The 19,581-nt window shown below is 38.5% G+C and overlaps 1 protein-coding gene across 2 annotated transcripts in view; it reads right to left on the bottom strand.

The window, feature by feature from the left end:
- The window catches only part of mib2 (MIB E3 ubiquitin protein ligase 2), a 201,051-nt gene that overhangs the window by 102,884 nt on the left and 78,586 nt on the right, over nt 1-19,581 (bottom strand). Inside the window, exons 2-3 of one of the 2 annotated variants that reach the window (XM_051930372.1) lie at nt 14,440-14,830; nt 12,994-13,165 (exon numbers count right to left, since the gene is read on the bottom strand). In XM_051930372.1, coding sequence (XP_051786332.1) covers nt 12,994-13,165; nt 14,440-14,662 — 395 coding nt within the window. In that variant the 5' untranslated portion in view covers nt 14,663-14,830. The remainder of the gene's footprint in view (nt 1-12,993; nt 13,166-14,439; nt 14,831-19,581) is intronic. The other variant, XM_028807675.2, reaches the window with a different exon arrangement.

Below are 19,581 nucleotides of genomic sequence, written 5' to 3'. Positions count from 1 at the left end.
TTGAGTCAAAATGACATGTATGCTTTTCTTTAAACAAACCCTACACCTCATGCAAGTTAACACTGGTTGCAGGCTCAAATCATACAGTTATATGTGTTGCAGACGAATTGGACAAAATATGTAGGTCTTTTATTTGTTGACACAGTCCAAGTAATGATCAACACAAAATCCTATACAGTTTTTAATTTTATGGGTATTATAAATATGAAAACGATAATTAAGTCTGATTAGATGTGAAAAGAAAAAAATTTAAAAAAATAGTCAAACAGATTTACTAACATCTATGCAATATTTTTCTTCCCCTTGTAAATTCTGTTTTTGGAAGCCACTTGTGGTATGTGCCCGATTCTAGTGGCTTTTAAAGGAGTAAGCATGAATACAGCTGGGTTCTTTTGCAAGCACAGGGGAAAGCAGACAGAAACAGCCAAGTGCATGATATAACCATGGTGGGAGTTGCACTGAAAAATATGTACTATGCAGACCTCGAGTTCAAGGCTCATATCACAGGGAAAAAAGCGCAAGAGTCAAAAACATTTGTATATTCTGTTGTCACTTGTGACTTTAACCTGCAATATGTTTAAGCAAATGGTTATTTCATTTAAAAAACATCAGCATTTCCTGCTGTGCAATTCCTTTTGCAAGCAGTAAGATCACTGCAAGTCAAAAATAATGTCTTGATGCTTTAATGCCATTGTGGGTTACAGCAGTAGAAGCACTCAAACAAAAGTACTGATAAGTTTGAAAAAATATCTAAAACAAAAGTACTCATTCAAAAATTCATGTAAAAGTAACCAAGTTACTTAAAAAAATTTCCCACACATCAAAAACAAATACAACTTCTTTTCAAAAAATTAAATATATTGCTTCCAATAAAACTGGAATAATGGAAAAGAATGATTAAATAGAAAAATAAAACAATTTTACAAATCTCAACATTTTTAAACTGCTTACAGATCTTTTCATAAGACTCAGCTGTGGGCAAATAAAAACACAACACTTTTCCTTTCAGACCAAAAATACCTTTAACAACTGTCTGTAATACACAATATTCCATGAAAGCTTATTTCCACCAATCAATTAAGAAATTTGAATTGGGTTATTTTGCAAAAGTAATGCATTATTTACCTGTTTTATAAAAATGTACTATTATTCACTCCTATTAACAAATTATGTTTATTCCTATTTGTGCTGTGGAATAAATTATTTCCACTTTCAAAATGGGTACACAGTTTAAAACATCTACAGTATATAATCTATAAATGAAATGTATATGTCAACTAGGCTGATTGTACTGATTGCCGTCTACACGTCTGCTTAATTTGTCACTGCTTTGATACTGGAAACAAGCAGGGAAAACTGAAGTAAAGAAAGGTAATTATAAAGTTACTGTAGCCATCACCAAATGTTCACTTTCATAAATGGCTGCTAACTACTGTGCTGTGATTGACACACTACAAAATTCAGTGATACCTTTTAACTTTATCAGTTTTTGCTGATTTGATAGAAAGATTTTACAATATAATGCAAAGCACCTATTGCGATAGCCACATCTGTCCGTCTGTCCACATGAAATAACTCGTCCCTTGTGGACTAATTTTATTGAAATGTGGAATACTTACTGTTCATAGAAATTTGTTGAGACAATTACATTTTTTTTAGATATCTTGGAGATGCCGCTGTGCACATTTTTAAAATTGTAAAATCTCACATTGAAAGACATTGGTAAATTTGAGAGCTCATCTACCTAAAAAAGGGCAGGATGGTGGCGCAGTGGTAGCACTGCTGCCTCACAGTAAGGAGACCCGGGTTCGCTTCCCGGGTCCTCCCTGTGTGGAGTTTGCATGTTCTCCCTGTGTCTGCGTGGGTTTCCTCCGGGTGCTCCAGTTTCCTCCCACAGTCCAAAGACATGCAGGTTAGGTGCATTGGCGATTCTAAATTGTTCCTAGTGGGTGTGTCCTGCGGTGGGTTGGCGCCCTGCCCAGGATTGGTTCCTGCCTTGTGCCCTGTGTTGCCCTGGATTGGCTCCAGCAGACCCCCGTGACCCTGTAGTTAGGATTCAGCGGGTTGGAAAATGGATGGATCTACTTAAAAACAGAAAAATGTTCTGTGTGACTTCAATTATAAATTAATTCACAATTTCAGTTTCATGTTGAGAGTGGTTTCACTAACATGTATATTTCCCTCTTCTTCACCTCCATTAGAACCTACTGATGGCAAAGAAGTCCTCAAACAAGTTCATGAAAACCCAACAGACTGCATGTGCTGGGTAGGAAGTCGCTTTCACTGCCAGCTGCTTGTGCATGCACAACAGCAATCTTCTTATTAGCATATCCTGTAAGTTGCATGCAGAAACCACTGCATTCATCTTCTTCCTCCTGTTGCTTTAATTAGTAACAGGTAAGTTAAATGATCTTACTAACCATAAATGTAGAAAATGCAAGCAAGGAAAGTATATGGATAAGGTACCCTATGGTGAGTAAGCCACTATGCACAGAGCAAATAAACATTTTGTCAGTGCAGTACTATTTACCTTGCACTAAACCAAGTTCACAGTTCCATTATCTGCACATAACAATGATTCACTATTTCACTGTCACTATAATTTACAAGGGTTTCTAAACATCCAGTATATAGGGACAGTCACATATTTTGGGTAATGCGTTGAGATAAAAACTTAAGAATATCAAAATGCCCATTTTTTAAAACGTTACTCTGCCGAAACAAACATCCGCACAATATGTATGTTTAGAAAGACAAAGCGAACTAAATACCACAGATCCCAGTTAGTGGTCAAAACTCTGACAGGGAAAGCTTAATTAAGAATTTGTGTTAAATTTGAACAGCACTGAGAAGACAACCAAGAAGCAGATAAAAACAGATAGCACTGTCATTTATTTGTTTTCACATCAAGCACTGTATAGTTTTGTTTGTGAAGGTGTTTGTTTTTGTTTTTTTAAATTGTGCCCAGAACCCTCTCTGTTGATGATGAGACAAACAATGGGCACAATGGGCTTTATGCATGGGCATACATGTTGCTACACAAGTGTCCCAGTTTGGGACTTTGAAAATCATATCACCCTATAATTTACTAACAGAGTGTCACATTCACCTGATATCCATAATGGTCTGTTGCTCTAATTCAGTTTGATTTTTACTTCTAGTTTTCCCCTACCATTTGTCATAACTGAATAGCTCTGTCCCATTTCATGAAAATAACTACAGCCAGATATGCTCATTCAAATAAGGAATTAATTACAAAGGATTTCCATTTTCTTATTTAATTTTATTTTAGCTATAACCCAGCCACAGGGGATGTAGAAACCAGTATGTTTCTTCATGCTGGTCCCAAGCCTGGACAAATGGGGAGGGTTACATCAGGAAGGCCATCCAGTGTAAAATTCTGCCAGATCAATATGTGGACAGCAATACAGACTTCTAAACCATATCGGTTGAGGCCTGGGTTAATAACGGCCACCCCCAACCAGTACTGATAGCCAACAGGAGAGTTAGACGATGTGATGGAGAGAAGGAAGATTGATATATTGTGCATGCAAGAGACTAAATGGAAGGGGAGTAAGGTCAGGTGGATCGGAGGTGGATTAAATTGTACTATCATGGTGTGGATGGGAGGAGAATTGAAGAGTTATTCTGAAGGAACAGTATGTCAATAGTGTTTTGGAGGTGAAAACAGTGTCAGACAGAGTGATGATTATGAAGCTGGAAACTGAAGGTGCGATGATGAATGTTGTTAGCGTATATGACCCACAAGTTTGGCGTGCAATGGATGAAAAAGAAGATTTCTGGAGTAGAATGATGTGATGGAAAGTGTACCCAAGGTACAGAGAGCGGTGATTGGAGCGGATTTCAATGGACATGTTGGTGAAGGGTAAAGGGGGGGATAAGGAAGTGATGGGTACGTATGGTGCCAAGGACAGGAATGACAAAGGACAGATGATAGTGGATTTTGCGAAAAAGATGGACCTGGCTGTGGTGAATATGTACAAGAAGTAGGAGGAACATAGGGTAACGTACAAGAGTGAAGGAAGATGCACACAGGCAGATTATATCCTATGCAGGAGGGTCAATCTGAAGGAGACTGAAGACTGAAAAGTGGTGGCAGGGGAAAGTGTAGTTAGGCAGCATAGGATGGTGGTCTGTAGCATGATGTTAGCGATCAAGAAGAGGAAGAGAGTGAGGGCAGAGCCAAGGACCAAATGGTGAAAGTTGAAAAAGGAAGACAACCAGGCTGAGTTTAGGGAAAAGGTAAGACAGGCAATGGGTGGAAGTAAAGAGTTGCCAGATAGCTGGGCAACTACAGCAGAAGTAGTAAGGGTGACAGAAAGAAGGGTGCTTGGTGTAACATCTGGACAGAGGAAGGAGGAAAAGGAAACCTGGTGGTGGAATGGGGAAGTACAGGACAGTATACAGAGGAAGAGGTTGGCCAAAAAGAAGTGGGATAGTCAGAAAGATGAAGAAAGTAAACAGGAGTACAAAGAGATATGGCGTAAGGTGAAGAGAGAGGTGGCGAAGGCTAAAGAAAAGGCGTATGATGAGTTGTATGAGAGGTTGACACTGAGGAGGGAGAAAAGGACATGTACCGATTGGCTAGACAGAGGGACCAAGTTGAGAAAGATGTGCAGAAGGTTAGGGTGATAAAGGATAAAAGATCGAAATGTACTCACAAGTGAGGAGAGTGTGTTGATCAGATAGAAATAGTACTTTGAGAGGCTGTAAATGAAGAGAATTAGAGAGAAAGAGAAGGTTGTGGTGATAGTGAATCAGGAAGTGCAAGGGATTAACAAGGAGAAAGTAAGAACAGCTATGAAGAGGATGAAGAATGGAAAGGCTGTTTGCGTCCAGATGACATACCTGTGGAAGCATGGAGGTGTTTAGGAGAAATGGCAGTTGAGTTTTTAACCAGATTGTTTAATGGAATCTTGGAAAGTGAGGGGATGCCTCAGGAGTGGAGAAGAAGTGTATTGGTACTGATTTTTTAAGAATAAGGGGGATGTGCAGAGCTGTAGTAACTACAGGGGGATAAAATTGATGAGCCATAGCATGAAGTTATGGGAAAGAGTTGTGGAAGCTAAGTTAAGAAGGGAGGGGATGATTAGTGAGCAGCAGTATGGTTTCATGTCAGGAGAGAGCACCACAGATGCAATTGTTTGCTCTGTGGATATTGATGGAGAAGTACAGAGAAGGCCAGAAGTAGTTGCATTGCATCCTTATGGACCTGGAGAAAGCATATGATAGGGTGCCTCGAGAGGAGTTGTGGTAGTGTATGAGGAAGTTGGGAGTGGCAGAGAAGTATGTAAGAGTTGTACAGGGTATGTACAAGGGAAGTGTGACAATGGTGAGGTCTGCGATAGGAGTGACGGATGCATTCAAGGTGGAGGTGGGATTACATCAGGGATTGGTTCTGAGCCCTTTGTTATTTGCAATGGTGATGGACACATTGAAAGACAAGATTAAAAAGGAGTCCCCATGGACTATAATGTTTGCTAATGACGTTGTGATCTGAGAGTAGGAAGCAGGTTGAGAAGACCCTGGGGAGAGTAAAGATATGCTCTAGAGAGGAGAGGAATGAAGGTCAGTAGGTGTTGGTGAAGGTGAATGAGTTCAAATACTTGGGATCAACAGTACAGAGTAATTTGGATTGTGGAAGAGAGGTGAAAAAGAGAGTGAAGGCAGGATGGAATGGGTGACAGGAGTAATTTGTGACAGATGGGTATCAGCAAGAGTGAAAGGGATGGTCTACCGAATGGTAGTGGGACCAGCTACAGTAGGGAAAAAAAGTATTTAGTCAGCCACCATTTGTGCAAGTTCTTCCACTTAAAAAGATGAGAGAGGCCTGTAATTTTCATCATAGGTATACCTCAACTATGAGAGACAAAATGAGAAAAAAAATCCAGAAAATCACATTGTCTGATTTTAAAGAATTTATTTGCAAATTATGGTGGAAAATAAGTATTTGGTCACCTACAAACAAGCAAGATTTCTGGCTCTCACAGACCTGTAACTTCTTCTGTAAGAGGCTCCTCTGTCCTCCACTCGTTACCTGTATTAATGGTACCTGTTTGAACTTGTTATCAATGTAAAAGACACCTGTCCACAACCTCAAACAGTCACACTCCAAACTCCACTATGGCCAAGACCAAAGAGCTGTCAAAGGGCACCAGAAACAAAATTGTAGACCTGCACCAGGCTGGGAAGACTGAATCTGCAGTAGGTAAGCAGCGTGGTGTGAAGAAATCAACTGTAGGAGCAATTATTAGAACATGGAAGACATACAAGACCACTGATAATCTCCCTCGATCTGGGGCTCCATGCAAGATCTCACCCCGTGGGGTCAAAATGAACACAAGAACGGTGAGCAAAAATCCCAGAACCACACGGGGGGACCTAGTGAATGACCTGCAGAGAGCTGGGACCAAAGTAACAAAGGCTACCATCAGTAACACACTACGCCGACAGGGACTTAAATCCTGCAGTGCCAGACGTGTCCCCCTGCTTAAGCCAGTACATGTGCAGGCCCGTCTGAAGTTTGCTAGAGAGCATTTGGATGATCCAGAAGAGGATTGGGAGAATGTCATATGGTCAGATGAAACCAAAATAGAACTTTTTGGTAAAAACTCTACTCGTCGTGTTTGGAGGAGAAAGAATGCTGAGTTGCATCCAAAGAACACCATACCTACTGTAAAGCATGGGGGTGGAAACATCATGCTTTGGGGCTGTTTTTCTGCAAAGGGACCAGGACGACTGATCCATGTAAAGGAAAGAATGAATGGGGCCAGGTATCGTCAGATTTTAAGTGAAAACCTCCTTCCATCAGCAAGGGCATTGAAGATGAAACGTGGCTGGGTCTTTCAGCATGACAATGATCCCAAACACACCGCCCGGGTAACGAAGGAGTGGCTTCGTAAGAAGCATTTCAAGGTCCTGGAGTGGCCTAGCCAGTCTCCAGATCTCAACCCCATAGAAAATCTTTGGAGGGAGTTGAAAGTCCGTGTTGCCCAGCGACAGCCCCAAAACATCACTGCTCTAGAGGAGATCTGCATGGAGGAATGGGCCAAAATACCAGCAACAGCGTGTGAAAACCTTGTGAAGACTTACAGAAAACGTTTGACCTCTGTCATTGCCAACAAAGGGTATATAACAAAGTATTGAGATGAACTTTTGTTATTGACCAAATACTTTTTTTCCACCATAATTTGCAAATAAATTCTTCAAAAATCAGACAATGTGATTTTCTGGATTTTTTTTTCTCATTTTGTCTCTCATAGTTGAGGTATACCTATGATGAAAATTACAGGCCTCTCTCATCTTTTTAAGTGGGAGAACTTGCACAAGTGGTGGCTGACTAAATACTTTTTTGCCCCACTGTATGTCATATGAGTTAGAGATATAGGCACGGATGAAAAACAGGAGACAGAGCTGGAGATGGCAGAGTTAAAGATGTTAAGATTTGCATTTGGTGTGATGAGGATGGACAGGATTAGAAATTAGTACATTAGAGGGTCAGCTCTGGTAGGACGGTTTGGAGGAAAAGTCAGAGACACAAGATTGCGTTGGTTTGGATATGTACAGAGGAGAAATGCTGGGTATATTGGGAAAAGGTTGCTAAGGATAGAGCTGGCATGCCAGAGGAAATGAGGAAGGTGGTGGGTATAACACAGCAAGATGCAGAAGACAGGAAGATATGGAAAAGATACTGTGGCAGCCAAAAGAAGATAATTTTTATTTCAGCTATTATATCTGCCAATCGCAAATTGTCAATGTGTGTGAATTTGGGGTGTGTGTGTGTGGCAGTGGTCCTTGTGAATGACTAGAGCCCTGCCCAGCCTTGTTTTCAGAATTTTGCCCAATCCTGGTGAGATAACCTTGGCCCTTGAAACCCTGAATAACCGACTGAGAAGGTTGTTGAACCTACCTACTGAATTCAGTCCACTGAAGGCTTCAGTGTCTGCACGGACCTCGGATGAACCTGCTTATTACACCATGCATAAATTTTCTTGTTTTCTTTTAGCTTTAGATACTAAATTTATTAGTTTCTTGTTAATGACAATTTTCGGTTTAGATTTAATTGATGAGAAAAATACTTTGTTTTACAATAACATCTGAAAACCATCATAAGAGTGTGACTCTAATTCAATTTCTCCATCCGTCTTTTTACTCTTGTGAAGAAATGACAATTTAAGAATGTGTGTATGCTTAATGAATATTGGCCTATTGTTTCATTAACAGCTATGCTTTGAATTAATTCATATTAGCTGTTTTCATCTAAGAGAATTACAAAGGATAAATAAGGGAAAGAAGTTTGCACCTCTGTTACAAAGGACATTGAGCAGAGATAACAAATAAGTGAGAACCCATTAAGTAAACACATTTCCTTATAAAATGAGTAATAATGACTTAGGCTAGAATCACCTTAGCATCCTGATCATTACAGCATAGCAGTTAGCACTATTGCCTTATAGCTTTAGTAAAAGGTCTCAATTCCCAGTCCAAGTCACTGTCTCTCTGGTATTTGCACATTCTCCTCATATCAGTTTGGGTTTCTCTAGGTACCCAGGCCATGCTTGTTAGTCTTGTGTCTTTGCATCTGCCTAGTGTTCTGAAAAAGTCTTATCATCCAGGGAGTAGTTCACACTTTTTACTTTTATGCTGCTAGGATAGTTTCTGTGTCCCATTGCTCAGACTAAGACCTAGAAAGTGGATAGGCTGATCACTTTGAATTAATGCTCACTTATATGAGTGGACCAACATTATCTATCTATAGAGCTGCATGACAATAAGTCAAAAGATGTAACCCTGCAGATGTCTGAAGTGGAAAAGGACCCTGAAAAACAGCTTAGAAAATACTGATGTTTTGATAACTTTTAAAAAATCATGGCTTTTTACATAAACATTTAAAATGAGTTAATAATATGCCTTTTAAGTTTTTAAGGATAGGTCTGAGACAGAGTTAGTTGATTAAATTATAATCTTTTCATTAGCACAAAAAATAGTGCAAAGTGCTTTCGTTTATAATGAATAATCCTGTAGCTTCTTTTTTTCCTTGGGCTGTGGTTTTGTTAAGCATGCGTTTTAAATGTGATGTATCAATAAAATGTAAAATGATTTATTTGAGCACTTACTTTATGTGACTTTGCAGGACTTTATTAGCAGGACTAGTGCAGTGGTGAAATCATTGCTCTGTGACTTTGCAGATGAATGAATCTTGAGCTGACAACATTTGATTAGGTTGAAGGACAGGTTCTTTCATGTTGCTAGAAAGGCGTAAAGGAATGATGAGTTGACTTTTACATTTCATCATACTGCTTTCCAGGACTGTCATTTATCCCAATTTGTACAACACAAGTGTATGTCTGCCAATTAAGAACCTAGCTGGATTAATCAGTAAATGGATGAATCAATAAATAAGTTGGCATATACAGTAAAGACATTCTAAAATGATGATTCTGTATAATAATCTCAAAGCATACAAGGAGGGCCCAGGGTTTTCAAATTACTGTACTAGTATAAAAATGAATAAATAGGTGCATTTACCAAAACTTTTTTTGACTGTTTTAACATAAGATGTTGTCAATATCATGCTCTTATGATGAGGGCAGGCAATTGGTTCTTGCTATTCATGCATGTTTTGAGTATTTTCTAATTCATAAAGTTACGTTACCAAAAGGTTGGTATGTAGACATGGAAAAAATAAGCACAACCTGTTCCAATTCTATGGTTGTATCTAGCAACATGGCATGGGTTCCCTTCCCAGTAGGCATGTACAGTCAGTCATACTGTTGTTTCCAATGATTTTCTGTATTGTACCTAAATGATGAGATTTCATATAGTCTGCAAAATACCCTTGTGGTAAACAAGGATTTCATTACTGCTTATTGTTGGCTGAACACTGAAATCTTACACTTGTAGTGTGGAATCAGCTTTGAAAAATGATATTAATTAGGATATGGATATTTTAGGTATAAGAACTCTTCAACACTTTTCAAACAAAAGCCATGCCGCTTAGCGCCCAACAAGTGGAGCATGCAACTATGATGACAAAAGCATACTTAGATGTTATGTGTGCAAGACCACAGCAGCAGACCACAGCAGTTCCGCCCTAATCCTTTCCCTTGATTACAGACTAATTGCACACCAAGGACTTCTTCCCTTCAACCCCGAACACAATATTGCTGGATGTTGAGAACTTAAGTACTATCGATACACCCTGCCACAAGTTGATTGTAATAATGGGCTTGTCTTCATATAGACATAACATGTTCAAATAAAGTTGGTCATTCAATCAGATGGCATTCTCTTCACCGTGCTAGCCTAAACCTGCACTGCTGATTGGCTAATGATCAGTGCATTAATTTTAATCAGGATATGCAGATGGTCTCCTCAGGGCTCTGTTAGAAGACACTCCACAGCACAGGCAGATAACCTAATACAGATTACGACTATCAGTAATTTAAAAACTTGGATTCTCTGATTCGATAAACAACCTAATTTCTGACAAACACATCACTGAATATAAATTAAATAATCAGAATGTATTTATTCTATAAAAAAATAAGTAATCACTTTCAAGTAAATTTGCGTTCTTATATCTTGCTGGCAAAAACAGGTCGGACTGCACCCTACTGACCACAGTGGATAAAACGCCACTAGTTGTAATGTATCAGGACATAACTAACCATCAACTCACGATGGTTCTTACGATGTGTTAAAACTGGATAAATCACAATATACTTTACTCTTTTATTATTACTTCAAAGGTAGCGCAGTGGCACATGAATAGCACTGCTGCCTTACAGATCAAGATTCAAATCCCAGCACCCAGCTGCTGTCTACGTGAAGATTACACCTTTTCCCTGTGTACTGTGTACCCTGTAGAAGTTTTTCTTCCACATCCCAAAGACAGGTTGTCTACACTTACTGGTGTTTCCAAACTGGCCCTGTGTAAATGTGAGTGTCAATGTAAGCATTAGCATGCCCTGTGATGCACTGACACCATGTCCACAGTTGCTTTTTACATTGCACCCCATGCAAACCTGAAAAGTATTGAGTGGGTTGGAGAATATTGTGCCATGTTATGTCATTACTTATTCTACACAAAATAAGACCATAAAAAGAACACATATATGACAAAGCAAACACAGTTACCACTTCCATAGTAGCTGAGGAGAGGTGTTACTAATACAGTAAGGTGCACTATATCATTTGATTAACTGAAGTGCTACCATCAGGACAGAAAAGAGGAATGCAATTTTGGCATTACAACTTCTTTAATAATTCAGTACACTCCTGTAATGTCACTCTTTACTTAAAGTTTTATATAATGTTTTGTAGATTTAGCAGAAATGCACCTACTGCTATGTTTCTCTACCTGTCCATCAGTCTGTCTGTCTGTCTGTCTGTCCACGTGAAATAACTCAGCTAGCTCTCAGTGTACCAATTCTGCTTAAATTTAGCGCGCAAATTCTTCAAAATATTTGTTGGGAATGATCAGTTTGTTGAAATATCTCAAATACAGCATACTGTACACATTTTTTAAATTTCAAAAATTCCCTTTACTACAACTGAAAAACGTTCCGAGAAACTTCAATTAGAGATTTGTTAACTGGTTCAGATTTACTGGTTAGTTCAAGTTGAATTTTTGTAGATTTTAGTATTTTTACTCATCTGATAGCCACTCCTGACAGCAAAAGAGGAAAAACACTGAAAGGTCATGTTCACTTTTGGTTGTGCAAAACTCAGCAGTTTACTTTTCCTGTTCCTTAAAATCATACTGGATAAGTTGCACGATGTCTGTGACCATAAAAGTAAAAAACATTAGCAACTTATGTAGAATTTAATGAAACATGCACCGTAGCTATGGTCTGGTGACACATAATGCATACAATAAATAAACTCTGATTTCTGTTATACTAAAAACAATTTCACAGATGTGCTACCTGCAGATCATAAAGATTACATTTTCTCTGTTACTATAATTTATTGTCAACGTACTGCAATGACCTGCTATTCATCACGGGCCATTGCAATCAACATTTTTACCTTGAGATTTCAGAGATTTTAAGTCTCCACCAGATTCTACTTTCAAAAACATCATGTTTAAGAAATCTGAACTCCAATTTGCAGTAGACACTTCACAGCCAATAATTAGCTGTACACCCTTCACAACCAATAATTAACAATAGCACACCAACTGATACCATTTTTTTCATCACTTGAGTTGGACCCACTGTCTATGAAAGCTATTTCAGTCCCACAAACCTATTAGGGATATTTTGCAAATACTAATTTTGTTTTATGTCGTACGATCTGAGTAATATTTTCTTTATTGATAATTTTGTGTTTATAAGTAATGTTAAGTTTTGTGGTATCTAGCTCTAAGTTTTTCTGTTATTGCTGTTTATTTCTGAATATGACTCACTTTTATAAATACTTAAAAAGCAAAATGTGATAGTCAATTATCTGATGAAGTCACTAGGAAAAAAAATGCTCCACTTTTCAAAACAGTTAACTAAATCACTCACTGGATGTAAATGTTAAGCCATGCATATAATTTGTTACTAGTTTTATACTGAAAAGATTCATCAACTCATTATTTCTTATAATTGTAGGTCAAACCCCACAGTTATGGAGTTAAGTGTAGTGTGGACATTAATTTCACATGTCTTACATCAATAAAATCTCCTGCCAGAAAAGAACTGGAAAAGGTAACATATCAGATCTCTTATACAGCACAGTCCCCACCAACAGTACATGCACCTCACCCAGAATTAATACAGAATGCCCTGCATGCTTAAACCAAGATATGCATACATCTTCTAGATCATGAAACCATATGGTGTAGGTACTACTGTAATGCCATTATGATTGCCTTAATATCTCACATTCTAGAAACATCCTAATTCTCCTTTTCACGCTCAATATTAAAATAAAGACGAAAGAGTGTATGGTATTTACCAGTGTTATCACAGAGGTACTTACGGTTGGGAGTGTGCGGTTTCATAGCGCTCAAAGGTGTGGGACAGGTCATGCTTGTTGTTCATGTAGCACTGAGTGCATAAGTCATAATCAAAGCAGACTTTGCACTTCCATCTCATTCCCATGATGCCATGCTTCTTGCAGCTATCACAGATAATGTTGGAATGGCGAACACCTGGAGAATCATGAACAGTTTGTTGGAAAGACAGAAAAATCACGATGTTTCCCATGCTTGATAGTGAATTTATTATGGGTATGAATTGTCTAGAAATCAACTTTCTACGTTTATGAAATAATCTGTTCCAATAGAAAAGGCCATGTCTTTTCTGTTAATCTTTTGTAGTGAGATGTAAAGCAAAATGACACCTTTTACTGACTAACTAAAAAAGATTTCAATATGCAAGCTTTCGAGGCAACTCGGGCCCCTTCTTCAGGCAAGATGTGTCAATTTGCTTGACTTCTTAATATATTCATAATGGCTAATACGGTACAAAACTCTAGTACTACTGATAATCCTTTCTAATTATTTGTGATGCTGCAATTATAGAAGTTAACGACTGATGTCCAAAGAATTTAATCCTGCTCCCCAGGATGCCTTGAGACCTTCAGTCACTAGTACAGAAAGCAATTCTTTGCCATCTTATTGGTCTCTCAGCAAATTTGTGCATTGGATTGTCCAATTTAAACAAGTCACAGCAGCACCCTCTGCTGGTAATTTTACTTGATACAGCAGTATCAGTAACCTTGCAAGGGTCAATTGTTTTTCTACATACTGTAAACACCTCCATTCAGCTATACAAAGTTTCATTTTCTTTCTTTTCTTAAGCTAATCGATCTCCTAAATTTTTCCTAGATCTTCATGGCAGTTCCCTTATAAAGCAGTTTCCCTCTCACCACTGTCTTAGTTAACTCATGTCTTTTCAACAAAGAAAAGACACAATGGCAGAATACATCTACCAGAAAATTCTCCAGCATCACTCTTAAAGAAAATGAAAATATCTGTAACATTGGTATACTGGTATCATCACTTCTTATTAACCAAAAAAGTCACTAAATGCTTCAGATAACCTGTTTCAGAGTTTAAGATCTGAAACGTTGCAACTTAGTTCAATGCTTAGCAGTCAACTATCAATCACCACTCGAATCGCATAGAGATGCTGGGACCTGGAATTCAAAATTAAATATTAATACAAATAAAAAAATTAAATAAAAAGTGGAAGAAAAGTTATACATAATTAAGTTAAACTTTAAATGCTGCCAAACAGGAGATGCAATATTCAGTACTTTATTTTATTAAATTTCAGAAAAACCTAAAATATATTTTATTTTCACTGTCACAATTCTTCTATGAACACTGATTACATTCTGCTTTATTACTTTTACTTCAGGAGCCAAATCAAAGACCTTCCTTAGCTGGTCAAGCCACCCACCCTTCCCTAAGCCACATACCAATCTGTGCATTGTCATAGAGGAGCAGGTCAAAAGCACCCTGGTAACCTGTGCGGTAGTTTGTTCGGGTGCCACTATCCCATTGTACAACCACTGTTTTGTCTGGTGTAGTGGTACTTCCCTGCCGGCCAATCTCCACCACGGTCCCAACATGGCCTTCACCATCGTCTTGGTTGTTCCATTTCCAGTCCATGCCACGTACAACTCGCATGCCAACTTCCATGTTGAAATGAAGGGTAAGATAGGACAAGGTAGTAGTCCACAAGGAAGGTGCAGCTCAGACTTCTCAGGCACCTAAAGATCATACAAGAAGTACAGGGTGAGGAGGGAAGAGGAGGAGGAGGAGAGGAGGGGGAGGCTCCAAAATTGATCAGGAAGCACAGACCATCAACTGTAAAACACAAAAATGAAAAAAGAGAAGATTTAACAACACAATCAAAGAAATGAAGAAAATGAATGGCAAAAGTTATATGGCAAGTCTCAGTGTAAGAAGTCAAGGGTGATGATAGCTGGGGAGGCAGGGACTCTGAAGCATTACAAAGCAGTTAACTTCAGGCTGCTTGCCATTATCTTTGAGCTGTGCATTAATATAAATGGAATCAAACTCATAAAAATGAACATTAAACTAAAGCGTTCATTTATTTAAACCTTTTGTCTTGCATGCCACCACACTATAAGGGCCATTAAGCAGGATTGACCAGAAGTTGAACAAAAGGGGTGTGGGCAGGGGGTTTCAGGAAAAGACAACCCTGAATAAGATGGTACATAAAAGAATCCACAAATACACTTCCATTAATACAAGACAAAGGATTTTCTAAATATTCCCTAAGACTGTCAGTCCATAGATTTCTAAAGCAGCTTTTCTCTGGAGAGTGAAGCATGTCATAACTGCCTACACTTTAGTGTAAAAATAGCCACTAGAACAAACATTTACAAATGTGAAGAATCTCATTTTCTTCACAACAGCATTAAGTGATGCAGATTGGTATGGAAGAAAGTATGCAGTACTTAAACACCCACAGAAGAAAAGCATAGCGTGCAACACCAACACAAAAAGTAGGTCACCATGAATTTATTCACACCAAATGCTTTACGCAGGATGGGTAAGACGAAGAGTTCAGTCCCCCATACTTTTATTTTAGCCAGTCTACTACATGTATTTCACTCATGCTTATTGAAAGTAAAATTACAGCACTAATAAGTAAAGGTTTCTATGTAATAAACCAGCCATTTCAGGGAATCACAAAGTACTAAAATAGCAGCCTGTAACATATTATGCAAGTATCTCAACTGCAGCAACAACTAAAAAATAGGACATTCTATGATCAATGAACTCCAGGATACATTCTAAATTTTAAAGTAGGACATTAGAAAGCAGTGTGTTACTACACTCAAGAATATTTCAATATGTTGTTCACACTACATAAACCTGTTACATAGTCACTACTGATCCACGCTGGCCTTGTTGCGGTTTCAAAATCCAATTATGTAACTCTAATCACATATTCATTCAGGGTTATTGGCCCTGCTCTCTATGTCTTCATACACCTGATTTTGAGGCAGTGCCTATTGTGACATTCAAATTCAAGCTGGAATCCCTTCTTTCCATATATTTAGAAATTTTAAGAGTTTCTCCATTTCATTGTGCTAATAAGGACACTGTTTACACAGCTAGCCATGATAGTTCTCCCCAAAAATGTATGAATATTTCCTGTGAGAGTGAGTATGGATGTGTGACTAATATGCACTGCAATGGACTCAAGTTCCATCCAGGATTAATTCCTGCCTTGTGTACATGCTTTTATGAATGTTACCCTTCTTTATTATGTTACTTTGCTGTCATTAGATAACAAAACATGTTAGAAAATGGATGGATGATTGGATTTTGTTTACATTTGATTTCTTTCTGATGATACTAGATATTAAAATTTGCCAGTTGTAGTTTCAAGTTCTTTCTGGTAACCACATGTGCCACTTTTTGTTTCATTTGCACTTGCTCATAATTTAATCATTGGTTTCTATATTTGTTGGACAGTTATCTTATCCAAAGATCTTGCCTATACACTGTTCTCCTCTCTTGCTTAATGAATCTTAGCCGGAAGAGGTCTATTCATTTTTTACATTTAAGATGTCTCACTTAAAGGTTTTCCAATGTTGTATCTGTCCTGGTGTCTATATAAACACAGGGAACTCCAGTTTTTGTATTATATCTTGCCTGAAGAAGGGGTCTGAGTTGCCTTGAAAGCCTGCATATTGTAATCTTTTTAGTTAGCAAATAAAGGTGTCATTTTGCTTGATTTCTCACTACATTCATAATGGCTAACACAGTACAACACCCTACTACTGATGCAGGACTGTAAACTTACTTGTATGCTATTAAGGTCCCCATACAGAAAACACTAATTGATCTCATAAGACTCTCAACTGAGGCAAAATAAAGGTTTCAGCATTTTTTTCCATCTAAAAACACAGACTCACTAACAAATATAATGCTAATGAGAGAACTATGTTTTGAAATTGATACTAGAAAAGATGGCTAATTGAACAGCAAACTCTTTTACAGCCAAGAGTTAACTATGGCATTAAACAACTGACACAGGTTTGGAAACATTTCTCCTTCAATAACTCAGAACTTTAGAAACTATACTATATGACTAAACGTATGGGAACACTCCTACAAATTGTTGAGGTCAGGTGATTCAGCCACACCCATTGTTATCAGGTGCATGAAATCAAGTACATAACCATGTAATCTCCACCAGCAATGGAATGGGTCATACCAAAAAGCACAGTAACCTTAAATGTGGTACTGTCAAAGGATAGCACCCATGCCACAAGTCAGGACATTAAATTTCTGCTCTACTGGATCTTCCCCAACAACTCTAAGTTACTACAGTGAAGTGGATGCATTTAGGAGCAAGAACTGCTCAGCCACAAAGTGGTAAATCACACAAACACAAATAGTGCTATATAGCATAGCATGTAAAAATCACATATCCTTTGTTGAATCACTCACAACAGAGTTCCAAACTGCCTCTGAAATCAAATTCAGCACAATTTTGTCTATTGTATATTGGTAGTTTAATAAAATTGAGTTTCCACAGCTGAGAAGCTGTACACAAGCCTAATATCATTATGAACAATACGAAGAAGTGGCTGAAGTGGTGAAAAGCACACCACCATTGGACTGTGGGACAGTGGAAACATTTTCCCTGGAGTGATGAGTCACGCCTCACTTTCTGGCAATCTAATGGTCAAATCTGGATGCCACAAGAACGCTACCTTCTGGACTGCATTGTGCCTACTATAAAGTTTGGTGGAGGTGGGATAATGGTCTTGGGCTGTTTTTCAAAGTTTGGGCTAGGAGCCTTGGTTCCAAGTGAAGGGTATTGGTAATGCTACAATGTACAACAGTTTTGAAAATGACTGTGCCCCTGTGTACAAAGATATGGTTTCTGGGGTTTGGTGTGGAGGAACTTTAAGTGGCCTGCATAGAGTCCTGACCTCAACACCTATTGAACCCCTTTGGGATGAACTGGAATGCCAATTGCCTGACCTCACAAATGACGGTTTTCCTGAATGGGCACAAATTCTCACAGATATACTCCAAAATCTTATGGAAAGCCTTTCTAGTAGAGTGGTGGCTGTTATAACTGAAAAAGCGGGACCAACCCTATATTAATTCCCATGGTTTTGGAATGGGATGTCCAACAGCTCATATCTGAATGCTGGTACACAACATTCCACAATCCACAATCTGATAAGCTGTTTCTATGCATTCAAGTTATTATAGTTACCTCTAAAGCAATACTACTGTTCTAAATAGAGTATAAAGGACCAACCTTCTCTGCCTTAATGACAGCCTCATTTCTGGGGTGAGCAAACTCAATAAGGCTAATATGGAGAGAGGGATATAATTTATTTATTTATTACTAAATTATGAAGAGTCTGTCTGAACATTTGGGTAACTTACATTCCCCTGATTTCAGCCTTTGAGACCTGAAAAGCGTGGATTATACTGTTTCATAACCAAAACACTTCATCATTTTTGTCTCAGCAATTATAAATCACTGTCATAAGTTTTGGATTTAAAAATAAATGAGTATCCCTGTCACTCCATAGCACTTGGGGCCCTGATTAACAAAACTAAACCATAAATCAATATATTATATATATGCATTTTTATGCATACTTTGCATTCAGTACTGCCAGTCATTGCATGTTATTTTAAATGTATATATATGTAAATTTTAACAGCATTCTGGGATCATAAATATATGCAGTCTACATTAAAATTAACTGATTTCCTACCATGAATGGCTACTGTGTGAACTTTCTTCTTGTGTTCACGTGGGTTTCTTCTAGCACACCAGTTTTCCTTAACGTTGCAAACACATGCTTTTACACAAAATTGAGACTCATTTTTTTTTTAATGTTTTATTGAATTTATTAAAAGCAAGTAACATTCCATACAAGCAAGTCAAACTTAACAAAACTAAGATCAAATCAACCCCCACCCATGAGAAAGAGAGAAAGGCCAACAAACAGTAAAACTTTAAGAGTAGGGGGGGGAAAAAGGGAGAGAAAATCCATTTCTCCAATTTAAATGTTTATTCTAAAATGTTATTGATCAGATTGTGCCAGGTTTTAAAAAAAATTGCACACATGTTCTAAGTAAGAATTAGATTTTTTCCAAATTCAAATACAGGTAGTCCCCAGGTTATGGACATCCAACCTACGACTTACAAACGAGGCCGCAGCTATGATGCAAGCGCCTCATTAACTGTCGCTCTGTCATCTTTGGCCGGAGGATGCTGCAAGTAGTGGCTGGAGGGGTGTGATTTCGCCTTTCACGCAGTGTAGTGCCCTCAAGCGGCTCCCAGCGGCAAGCGAGCGGTGACCCATGGTCCATAGTCACTGGGGCCACAGCTATCGCTCATGTGCAGGACAGAGGCTTAATGGGGCGGTTCGCTGTCCACCCACTACGCCGCGCCAGCTACTGCTCCTGACTGGACGCAGGCTGAATGGAGCGGTGTAAGGCGTTTCACTGCCCGCCCACTACACACGGCTCCCCCCGAATCGTTTCGGTGGGCGGCTGGTAATGCTGCAAGTGGTGACCCGGTTGTGGCTGAACAGAGGCCA

Source organism: Erpetoichthys calabaricus, chromosome 8 (assembly GCF_900747795.2).
Source record: "Erpetoichthys calabaricus chromosome 8, fErpCal1.3, whole genome shotgun sequence".
In the NCBI taxonomy this organism is placed as follows: domain Eukaryota; kingdom Metazoa; phylum Chordata; class Cladistia; order Polypteriformes; family Polypteridae; genus Erpetoichthys; species Erpetoichthys calabaricus.
Note: the sequence above shows the minus strand (reverse complement) of the source record. Positions and strands in the feature narration are given on the sequence as shown.